The following is a 12,353-nucleotide window of genomic DNA, read 5'->3' on the forward strand; positions in this document are numbered from 1 at the left end:
ATCCTTGCATTTGCTGGCAACAGTACCAGCACAAGTGGGGGCAAGGTGATGCACTCTGTGGAGGGGGGGGTCCTCTTCACTGCAGGTTCTGCTGCCTCTTCCCTTTGTGCAATCTCCAGAATCCCTAGAGGGAAGTGGAGGCTGTTGCTCCTGTCCTTGCTCCTGCCATGTTTCACCTGCAACTGAACAGACAATGGCAGCAAGGAGGAGGAAAAGCAGAGGCTCCAAGGGCTGTAATGGGCCCCCTGCTGGGGTGTGGGTCTTAGCAGGTGCCCTACAGTGCCAACTCTGCACATTGGCCCTGGCATCCATAACCACAAACAAGTCTTCTGATAAGGTACAGGGCAGTTGAGGGCTAGTCCTGTGATGTAAACTCAGGCTACTGATTACTCAAAGGCTGTTAATGGCTACATCACAATGACATCACAATGCTTCTGGAAGGGGTCGACTTTTTCTGTTGAACTGACACCAACAAGGAATTTGTAAGAATGGCATGTACATAGGAATAGGGAGCTACTATTAGCTTACTTATTTTTAAATGTAGCAACTTACTGCAGTAAGGTTAGTAGACCAAAGACAGCTGCAAACATGGCGCAGGATAAAAGAGAGAAGATCGGTATCAGAACAAATTGTAACTCAGCAAAATCAAAAACCTGTGATCAAAGGGCAAAAAAGAAACTTTCTGCCACTCTGTTGTAAGTACAGCCTCAATTGCTTCTGAGCAGAGGTACCCCCAGTCCATGTTAGAACTCAAACTTCCCTGCCCACTCTGGTTGTTTTGGGGCTAAAAAAAAAACCCAAAACCCCAGCCTGATAAGAACCTTGCACCTCTTTAGTTGGGATCCGAGGACTGTGATCGTATTGTCCAGGCTTGAAGGTACACTATTAAAATTAGGGCCACAATGTTTAATCAATTAGCTGGCTAGATTAAAAAAAAAGTTCCCCAAATTTTCTAATGATGTACATGGATTTAAAAACAAGGCAGTTCCTGCTTGGAGTCTTAAAATCCCATAGCTGTAATACAAGAGCAAAAAGGAATAGAGAGAGAAATGGAAAGCAAGCAAATCCAGGAATCAATTATTAATATTACATATCTTTATAGAAACAAGCTGGAATGGCATTTAGAGAGAGCATTCTGGAAGAGGAGAAACCAAAATAGCTCTTGGTTTCGGCTCACCCAATGGAGTCTGTCCTCTTTCCCTGATGCAGCCAGATAGAAATGGAAACATACAATTACTTGATTTCATAGAATAGTAGAGTTGGAAGGGGCCTACAAGGCCATCGAGTCCAACCCCCTGCTCAATGCAGAAATCTACCCTAAAGCATCCCTGACAGATGGTTGTCCAGCTGCCTCTTGAATGCCTCTAGTGTGGGAGAGCCCACAACCTCCCTAGGTAACTGGTTCCATCGTCGTACTGCTCTAACAGTCAGGAAGTTTTTCCTGATGTCCAGCCAGAATCTGGCTTCCTGTAACTTGAGCCCATTATTCCATGTCCTTGTTGTCGACAGAATCAGCTCCCTGTGAGTAGCCACGCGTACAGACAATAGAAACACTTCAGGTGGTTTGAAAGAAAACTTTACTTAGCAACATTTAACTTATATCCTACGATGGGATGGCTTGGTTCCCCCATCGTGGTCAGCACTCCATGCAGGTGGGTAAAACAGCAGAATGAGAAGAAGGAAGGAGGAGGGAGGAGACAGGAAGTAGCAAGACAAGCATTGTAGCAATCCCCTCCCACCCTGTAGGTGTTTGTTAACCCTTTAGCCTCAGGTCAGTGACCTGTAACCTGAGTTCTGCTAACACCCCTTCTCGAAGGCCACAGGGCACTGCGCCAGTCCAAATAGGTCATTGCATCAGTCCTATGCCCATCAGGTGCCACTGGTGCAGTTCCCCTGGTAGGGGTTTTGTAAGCACATCTGCCACCTTCTCTTTGGTTGGACAGTACTTTAGCTCAATCACTCTTTGCTCTACTAGGTCTCTTATCAGGTGATGCTTCACGTCGATGTGTTTCGTCCGTGGTCTCAGCTTCTCACTCGATGCTAGCTTTATGCACCCCTGATTGTCCTCATGTAGCACTGTGTCTTGAGTGATCACCAGCCCCATGTCAGTGAGTAATCGCCTGAGCCAAATCGCCTCCTGACATGCACTGGCCGCTGCCACGTATTCCGCTTCTGTGGAAGACATGGCTACAACCGCCTGCTTTTTACTGGCCCAACTGATGGCTCCGCCATTGTATATGAACAGGCTTCCCGACGTAGACTTATGGTCTGACTTGTCGCCTGCCCAGTCTGCATCCACAAACCCGACCAGTCCCATGGATGTGCCTCTTGGCAGTTTTAGCCTTGCATCCGCAGTGCCTTTCAGATAGCGCATCACACGCTTCACTCCGTTCCAGTCACGCTGAGATGGGTTGGCTACCTTCCTACTCAGGATGCCCACAGCTGCAGCGATGTCTGGCCTGGTAACTGTTGCAATGAATAACAGCTTACCGATCGCCCTTTGATACTGCTGGTTGTCCGGTAGTGGAGTGTCGTCGCCTCGACCCTTCAGATGATCTGTGGTCATGGGAGCCTTGACCTGTTTCGCCTCTGCCATTCCAAACTCTAGCAGCATCTCTTCGATCTTTTGTCTTTGGTTAAGGAGAAAGCTCCCGTCTTTCCCCTTCTCGACCTGTATGCTCAGATAATGTGATATTGGACCCAGATCTTTAATCTCAAAGTTCTGCCTCAACTTGAGCATGATTTCTGTGCTGTCGCTTTCCTGCTCATAGCACAGGACTAAGTCGTCCACATACACCAACACGTATGTCCATCTGCCCCCCCTTCTGCCTGGTATAGAGGCAAGGGTCTGCTTTCCCCTTGGTGAAACCCAGGTTTACTAGGACTCCATTAATTTTTTCATTCCAGGCTCTGGCTGCCTGTTTAAGTCCATAGATGCTCTTGTGCAATTTACACACTTTCCCCGCCCCTTCTGGATCTGCAAATCCTGGCGGTTGCATCATGTACAGGTCCTCTTCTATCTCACTGTATAGGAATGCAGTCTTAATGTCTAGATGCTTGACTTGCATCTCTCTGCTGCTGCTATGCTCAGCATGGCTCTGATGGTCGTGTGTTTTACTACTGGGGCAAAAGTTTCATCATAGTCCTCCCCATACTTTTGAGAGTATCCCTTTGCTACTAACCTGGCTTTGTAGCGCTCTACTTCACCGCTTGCGTTGCATTTCACTTTGAAAGCCCACTTGCAGCCGATTGCCTTGCGATTGGGTGGGAGCTTGGCCAGGGTCCAGGTCTCATTCTCATGTAATGAGTCCATCTCCTCCTGAGCTGCTTTCCTCCACTTGTCTGCCTCATCTTTAGGCAGGTGGGCAATGTCCTCCCAACTCGCTGGCTCCTGGACCTGTTGTGCCTTGGCTGTGAAGTAATTGTCACCGTATTTGGCTGGTGGCACCCCTTTAGTAGCCCTCTCCGACCTCTTGGGTTCTTGTTGCCTCCAGGTTGGGCTCCTCGGTGTCGCTGGCCTCGCTGTTGCTTTTGGGCATGTTGGTCGCCCCCTCATCTTGCTTGAATGCCTTGGGCTCCCCTTCTCCGCTGTCAGGTGCACTTAGATCCACCTCTATGAACTCCATAGTCCCGGGCCTTGCAGTCTTGTCAAACTGCACACTTCGGCTGACTATGATGCTACAGTCTCGTGGAATGAGGATTCTGTAGCCTTTGCTGTAGGGGCTATATCCCACCAGGACCCCTTCAATGGCTCTGTCACCTAGCTTAGTCCTCTTCTGCTCTGGGATGTGAGCATAGGCCTTGCATCCGAACACTCTCAGGTGGCCCACTTTTGGCTTGGCTCCATGCCACAGCTCAAAGGGTGTCTTGTCAGTGGCTCTGGTTGGCAGCCTGTTCTGTATGTAGGCTGCCGTCGACACCGCCTCTCCCCAGAATTTGAATGGTAGGTTTGCATCTGACAGCATGCTTCTTACCATGTCTAGGAGTGACCTGTTGCGCCTCTCAGCCACACCGTTCTGTTCCGGCGAGTAGTTGACTGTCCTCTGGTGTCTGATGCCTTGGGCCCGCAAGTATGTTCCCATCTCTTTTCCTACGTACTCTCCTCCATTGTCAGTGTGAATGGCACCCAATGTTCTATGGAATTTGTTCCTGGCCGCTGCAACAAACTCTTTCAGTTTACTCAGCACCTCGTTCTTATGCTTGATGATGTACACTGTTGTGAACCTGGAATAATCATCAATGAAAGTAAGGAAGTACTTACCCCCTCCAGTGGTTACTGCGTTCATTGGTCCACAAAGGTCAGAGTGGATGAGCTCCAATGGTTCTTTGGCTCTGCTCTCGCTTGCCTTGGGCAGTGGGGCTCGCATGAACTTGGTCTTGATGCAGCAAACACAGTTCATCTTTGACTTGCACGCTGGGATTTGTAGGTCTGCAGTGAGTCCTTTAGTCACCAACTCTTCTACTGCCTCCATACTTCTGTGCCCCATGCGTCTGTGCCAGAGGTGGATGCGGCTGTCGTGGGGTATGTGCTCTGCCCTTCTGGCCTCTTCTCTGCCGCCGGTGACCTCATACATGGAGTTCCTTGCCACAGCATTGCCCCACAGGCTTCCGTCTCTGCTGATTTGGCATCTGTCCTCTTGGAAAAGCAGGACAAATCCATCCGCTGCAAGCTTTCTCACTGAGAGCAAGTTCCCTTCTAGGTATGGCACAAACAAGACTTCTGTCAGCTTTGTCTTCCCGCCATGTGGTGGGGCTATGCAGTCTATGGTGCCTTCTCCCACCCCGTCTGTTCTTATCTGTTCTCCATTTGCCAGGCAAACATAACTTTGCCTTCGACGATCCAGTTTGGTGAAGAACTCTCTCTGGCTAGTCACGTGGCAGCTGGCTCCTGAATCCAATATCCAAATCAGATTGTCCCCTTGAGTTCTGGATGGTTCAAGAGGGGCCAATTTGCAAAGGTTTGTCCGGGCATGTTTTTCATTGCCCTTCGTCTCCCTCTTGTGGCCGTTTTCGGGACAGTCCCTTTTAAAGTGTGTTTTCGCCCCGCACGTATAACATTGCTTGGTCTTTGCCTTGAGGGCCTTCTCAGATTCCTTTGTGGCCTTCGTTTCCCACCCAGCCTTTGTCCTGTTATATGAGGCGTCAGCCATGTTTTCCATCCTGCGAGTCCACTGACTAATCAGTCTGGCCTTCACATAGTCCAATTTTAACTCTGCTTCAGGGCACGCTTCTAAGGCTGTTATGAGGGGTTCGTAGGAGTCATCTAGGCTGCACAAAATGATGGACACGACATCCTCTTCCGAGGTCTCTGAGCCAATTGCTCTTAGTTCTTCAACCACTTGCAGGACTGCATTTACATGGTCTGGCAAACTAGCTTCTCTTTCCAGCTCATTTTAAACAGCTTTCTCTTCAGAAAGAGCTTTGTGTTTATACTGCTAGGCTGATGTATTTTCTGCAATGCTTCCCACATTCCCTTTGCTGTTTTCTCATTTCAAATGTGGAGCAACTGGTCGTCTTGGACCGACAAAGCAATTATTGCCCTTGCTTTTCTGTCCTTTTTATCCCAGTCCTGGGGGTTTTCTGCAGGTCGAGCTGATTCTAAAACCTCCCACAAGTCATCTTTTACTAGCACCATTTCCATCTTGAACTTCCATGTCTGGTAGTTCCTGGTGTCTAGCTTTGCCATGGTTGCATATGTGTTGCTTTCAGCCATCGTCCCACACTCCGAGAGTTTTCTTTTCTTTTCTTGTCTAACCGATAAGCAGTACTCACAGGTTCCCAAGTGATTCCTTTCACGGGTTATTCTTTATTTGGGTCCTGGGCCCACAACCTGTTGTCGACCGAATGAGCTCCCTGTGAGTAGCCACGCGTACAGACAATAGAAACACTCCAGGTGGTTCGAAAGAAAACTTTACTTAGCAACATTTAACTTATATCCTATGATGGGATGTCTTGGTTCCCCCATCGTGGTCAGCACGCCATGCAGGTGGGTAAAACAGCAGAATGAAGAAGGAAGAAGGAGGGAGGAGACAGGAAGTAGCAAGACAAGCATTGTAGCAATCCCCTCCCACCCTGTAGGTGTTTGTTAACTCTTTAGCCTCAGGTCAGTGACCTGTAGCCTGAGTTCTGCTAACAGTCCTGCACTCTGGGATGATCGAGAAGAGATCCTGGCCATCCTCTATGAGACAACCTTTTAAATATTTGAAGAGGGCTATCATGTCTCCCTTCAGTCTTCTCTTCTCCAGGCTAAACATGCCCATTTGCTATTTTTTGCAGCCACATCACACTGTTGGCTCATATTCAGCTTGTGATCTACAACAATTCTAAGATCCTTCTTGTTTGTAGTAGGGGTGTGCACGGACCCCCCACTCTGCTTCACTTTAAGATCCGCCATTTTCGGATCGGCCCGCTCCGCCCCGCCCCCACTCCGCCTGTGCCCACTCTGCTCCGCTCGGAGCTCCGGATCTGGATCGGAGCTCCGGTCCCCCCCCATAGGGGGGGTTACCGGGCCCTGCCGCCATCGCCGCCCATGCGGCGACAGCGGCAGAGCCCGGTAAGGAGGAGGGGGGCCTTACCTGCCTCCGTCCGTGGTCCGTCGCCGTCTTCAATTGAGCCCGTGGTTCCACCAGGAAGTCTGGGCCGCAACTGCGGCCCAGACTTCCTGCAGGAACCACGGGCTCAATTGGAGAAGCTGACGGACCACGGACGGAGGCAGGTAAGGGAGAGGAGGGCGGGGGGGTTACCGGGCCCTGCCGCCATCGCCGCCCATGTGGCGATGGCGGCAGAGCCCGGTAAGGGACCAAGGGGGAGAGGGCCTTGCCTGCCTCCGTCCACGGTCTGTCACCGTCTTCAATTGAGCCCGCGGTTCCACCAGGAAGTCTGGGCCGTGCGGCCCAGACTTCCTGCTGGAACCACGGGCTCAATTGGAGACGCTGACGGACCGCGGACGGAGGCAGGTAAGGGAGAGTAGGGCGGGGGGCGTTACCGGGCCAGCACATGGGCAAACATCAGGATTTATAGAGTAAACTAGGTCTGTAATAGTCTGGGGATGATGGATTCCTCTTTGTAAGGCTGCCTTGAGGCCCAGTATTGGGCAAAAGCTGGGATGATAATAAATAAAATAATAATAATAATAATAATAATAATAATAATAATAATAATAATAATTTAATGCACACTGTATCGACTCAACTGAGAGATTTGGGGATACGATTTATTGTTTTAGTTCTTTGTTAATTGTCTGTTTTGGCTTTCTGGCCCATCATTATCAAAAGTGTGTTTGGGTGGGTCCTAGGAACAGGGCTTTTTTGGTGGTGACATCACAGCTGTGGAACTTTCTCTCTCTGGGGAGATCATAAGAACATAAAAGCCCTGATGCTGAATCAGATCAAAGGCCGATCTGGTCCAGCATTCTGTTCACACAGAGATGCCTGTGAGAAACCAACAAATAGGGTCTGACTTCAACAACAACAACAACAACAACAACAACACCACACACACACACACACACACACACACACACACACACATTCTTGTCTTTGACAGCAACCGCTATGCAAAGGCCTTCTTCTCTGATATTGGAGGGGATGTCGACCCATCATAACTAGTAGTCACTGACAGCCTTCTCCTCCATGAGGTCTAGCAATTTGCTCCCCTTTTCACTTTTAGATGGGTTTTTGTTTTATTTCTGAGGCATTTTAAAATTGATTTCTGATGTTACAAAAAAAATTGTATAATGCTGCTGTGTTTTGTATTTGATATACTTGAAATTTCTTTTTTTTTAAGTTATATTTTAATTTGAAAATGATTTGAATGAATGAATGTTGAAAGAAAGATAATTATGTCTTGCAGGAACCTTTTCGACACTGAGGATGAACTCTGTAATATCCAATGGGATTCTGTACCTATGGATGTCCGGGAGTGGTTGACTGGGACCTTTGCAAGGAAAAAAGAGCCACACAGAAAGGATCTTGAGGAAACAGCGACCATACGGACTATTTCATATGCTGTCCAGACTGGTGTTTTGGTAGAAAGGCAAGCATAAAATTTATAACAAATAATAAACAAGACATGGTTTAAATTATGGAGCTGATGATTGGTAAAATGAAAAGTGAATCTAGTCCATATCTCAGAGACATTTTGTATTTCTGTTAGTTACCAGCCTCCCCACACATGATATTCATGTGGCCATATCGGAGCATAGACCTGGGGAGATGGTAGGGCCCAGGTACTCTCAGATTCCCCAGATGGGCAGTGCTTTCCCCCACTGCTAGGAACCATCAGCAGGGTCACCATGTGGTGGATCCACTGGCTTAGAGTTATTCTACATGAGGCTGCATCTACCTTCAGTTTCATTGGAGAATTAAGATCTGAGCTCTACAAAAAAAGTTTTTCCTTTCCTGCTTTTCTGCTACATAACCTCTAGGTGGCACTATGCTATAGTGGAATAGTACAAATACACAAGTAGGACATTACCTTTTTTTCACTTTCAGAAATAACAAACCATTTTTTTCTGCTCTAAGAAAACCTAGGAAACTGCTCTTAAAATACAGACGCAAAACTGGAGGATCATGATATAATCTAAAGACCCTGTAAATAATCAAGAGTAAAGAAGCATGAGCACATAATAAATGCCTTGTTTAGCAAATCTGTGTGCCTAGTGAGAACCTTCCAAAAGGAAGCAAAGTTTCTGTTAAGGCAAGAGAGAATAGTGACCTACATTGAGGTGAAGGAAGTGAGCCAGAGGTTCTGGAAGTGGCTGAGGAAATTATGGTGAAGGAAAAACCTTGGCAGCTGAGGCTGAAGTGGGGGACATAGCAGAATTTGTCCCAAGTCAGATGGGAAACTGTTCGCAAAAGCTACTTTTCTCTCAGGGCTTTACTCTCTCTTTTTTCCCTCTCCACCCCACAGTGGGTTGCTGTGTAATTGGGTTCTTTATTCTCCTGGGGGATTTCTGGGAGTGGGCAAAGAAGAGCAGAGACTATTGTTAGTCCCTAAACGTTTAGACACAGTAGGTAGGTCTCACACCTAGGCCAGACCTACACCTTGTGCCATATAGAAATGTTTCCATCATAGTGATGCTATATCCTTCTTGAGGAGCCATTTCTTGTGAGAACAACTCACCAGTCATAGTATATTTTTAATTCACTTGGCCTTTCCAGTCTCCCAGCACACCAGTCCTCTCACTCCTAGTTGGTGGGGAAGGGCCTAGGCACTAAGGCCTCACTGCTGGCATGCAGCTATGCTCAGGCTTTCTTGTTGACATTTTTTTGTTGCCATCTCTGTCTGAGGGAGGATCCATGGGGAAATTTCTGCAGCCTACCATGGCCCAGGGAAGCTGTTTTGTGAGAGGCCTTTGTTCCTCTGCCTGCTTCTAAGGAAACAGAGCAGCTGGCTCAAGCCCAAGTGGCACTTCCTGCCACTTTTGAAAGCCATGACAAGACAATCGGAGAATCTGAGGCCCTTTCTACACCGTTGTTTTTTCCTGTTTTTTCCAAATGATGCACAGTTGATCCCCGAGTGATCCAAGGATGACCCTAGGGAAACCCCCGGAAAGCGGAACCTGAGGATTTCCTGGTTTTTCTGCAGTCCCAGGACCATCCTCGGACTGCGGGAGATGTGTGGGTGCCTGCCCCGCCTCAACCTGCCTCCTCACGAGTAAACATGAGGAAGCAGGAATTGGGCATGGGGCATGTTCTTCGGGTGCTCCAGGCCCATGGGGGGTGGAGGGGGAGCAGGGGCAGGTTTGTTTGGTTTTTTTAAAAAAAACGTACATTGTTGTTTGGAGTGCAATTGTGCTCATCTCCCCTATTTTTATTTTTATTTTTAAAAGGCGGGCGTGACATCCCTTCTTCCTCCTGGGATATTGCATGCATGTATGGATCCAGGGGGAGGATCTCGTAAGCAGAATATCACGAGATCCTCCCCTCTCTCTCCTGGGAGGCTAGGAGGTATAAAAAGGGCCTAAGTCTAAGCCGCCTCTTCCCCTGTGCCTGAAGGGGAAACCATGTTCGTAAGATGGCCAAAAGTGTGTTCATGTGTCCTCTTTGACAGAGGATAGTCCTCTGTTTGAAGGGCTGCTCAGTCCAGGACCCATTTACAGATAAAGAACCATCTGGAGGAAGAGCTAAAGGGCCTTGAAGCTGCTCATCAACAACACCTGCACAGCAGGTTGAGCAAGGCAAACAGGTCCCCTGGTCTCAATCTTCCACAAGATGGTGAAATGTATTGCATTTTTATTTAAATTATTATAATAATTTCTAAATTTGCATATATAGACATGAATTAGGCTCTGCAATATCCTCGTTTGTCCTCTTTATTTGCTGATCTATTTCCTCCTTTCTGATGATTCCTGTTGCCTCCCTAAGTAGCACATCTTATATAGCAGCGCTTGGTGCTTCATGTTAACTATGATCTGCTCTTCCTTAAGGATGGGCTGGATTCCGGCCTTGGCTCTAATACCTAAAAACATTTGATTTTTCTTTTACATCTTATGGCATCATCAGGGGGCCTGAGAGTCATCTTAGCTCTTCTAACCTCTTGAGCCGGGAATTCTTTCATGCCTCCTTTCTAATGCCTCCTGTCTTCTGTTTGCCATCTTGCTCTTAATGTCATTCCCAGAGCTCCCTGTCACACTCTGTTTGAACTATGGGAGCTTCTTTCTTGAAGAGACTCTCTCCTAAATCCTCATCATTATAGGGTTGGCAGCCATATAATCATTTAGGTTTTCCAACCCCTGGCTGTAGAATCTGAACTCTGTATCTTTCAAACTGATGGGCCATCCTGACACCTTGTTTATTCCCAAATTTCCATAGGGTCCAAGAATTTCTGTTACCCTTCAGTCCTTCAGAGTGAGAACAGCTGTTCTTGGATGTCCGTTGTGCTCTGAAGTTTTACATGAACTGAACTAGACCATTATGTGAACACAAGCATCTCTCTTCATGCCCTTTAATCCTTCTTCCTTGTTCAACTGAAGTTCCCAGTACTACTCTTTCTCATTGGTTAAAGGAGTATATTGCCCTCACTTACTCTCCCTCAGTTTGCAAGTGTTAGGATCAAAGCCGCCCTTTTGAGATTTGTAGGCCACCTACATTGGCCTCTCTTCCTACCTTTATGAGACACTAAATACCTTCACCGAGGCAGCATTTGTCATGTACACTGATGGTGCTATATAAATAAATAATAATAATAATATATAGTCCTGCAGAGAGTCCTCAAGAGGTAGAATCTGATCTCTCTAGGGATATTTCACTTGGGAGTTTCTCCACCCCATTGCTTTTTTACATCCCATCTAGGAATATCCTCCTAACCCCAAGGGGAGAAAATGAAGCTCTAGAGGTGTAATTTGACTTGATTCTCTCTAACTCTGTATAGGGTTAGAAAATAGAAAAGACAGTGGCTTACATATATTTCATTGTTTTCCTAGGAAATTCCGTACAACCACTAGTTCAGTAGGAATCGCATATCCAGCAGAAGTAGTAGAAACGTTTAAGGTGAAATCTTCGCTTTTCAAAAAATAAAATAATAGAATAGTATTCTAAATAGAATAGTTTCAAAGAGTTTTAGAGGGTTAAACTACATGGAAGTTCAAAATATTCTATTTCTATCACAACTAGGAAAATAAGCATATTGTCATTGATTATATATAGCACACCTATTGCTTAACTGGATGTTATAAAAATGAAAAAAGTCATGGTACTACCAAAATGCCTCAGTAACCTGTGTGCCTCCTTATCCTGCTGTCCAGGTGCTAGCTGATGATGTACAACTTCAGCCACCTATCCCCGCTTCCTATTTCAATCAGGTTCGTAGTTTGGGGGTGCTCTTGGATCCAGAACTGTCACTTGAGGCACAGGTGAACTCAGTGGCAAAGAGCACCTTTTATCAGCCTAAGCTGATATACCAACTGCGCCCTTATCTGGACAGAGATAGCCTAGCTACAGTTATCCATGCTCTGATAACCTCTCGTTTGGATTACTGCAATGCGTTATACGTGGGGCTGCCTTTGAAAATGGTCCAGAAACTTCAACTGGTGCAAAACAGGGCAGCACGCTTACTAACAGGGACTGGCCAACGAGACCACATCGCGCCAGTCCTCTTCCAACTTCACTGGCTGCTGGTCCAGGCTCCGGGCCTGATTCAAAGTGCTGGTATTAACATTTAAAGCCCTAAACAGCTTGGGTCCAGGCAATATGAAGGAACGTCTCATCCCATATGTAGGTCATCCTCAGGGGTCCTTCTCTGTGAGCCCCTGCCAAAGAGGGCCTTCTCTGCTGTGGCACCCCAGCAGTGGAATGAGCTCCCTAAGAAGGTTCACCTGGCACCTACACTATATTCTTTCAGACACCAGGTGA

General features: G+C 47.2%; 1 protein-coding gene across 1 annotated transcript in view; it reads left to right on the forward strand.

Annotated features, from left to right (window-relative positions):
* Positions 1-7,840: 7,840 nt before the first annotated feature.
* The window catches only part of LOC134391928 (dual specificity calcium/calmodulin-dependent 3',5'-cyclic nucleotide phosphodiesterase 1A-like), a 47,378-nt gene continuing 42,865 nt past the window's right edge, over positions 7,841-12,353 (forward strand). Inside the window, exons 1-2 of the mRNA XM_063115850.1 lie at positions 7,841-8,034; positions 11,426-11,492. Coding sequence (XP_062971920.1) covers positions 7,841-8,034; positions 11,426-11,492 — 261 coding nt within the window. The remainder of the gene's footprint in view (positions 8,035-11,425; positions 11,493-12,353) is intronic.

The sequence above is a fragment of the Elgaria multicarinata genome, chromosome 2, assembly GCF_023053635.1.
Source record: "Elgaria multicarinata webbii isolate HBS135686 ecotype San Diego chromosome 2, rElgMul1.1.pri, whole genome shotgun sequence".
NCBI lineage: Eukaryota > Metazoa > Chordata > Lepidosauria > Squamata > Anguidae > Elgaria > Elgaria multicarinata.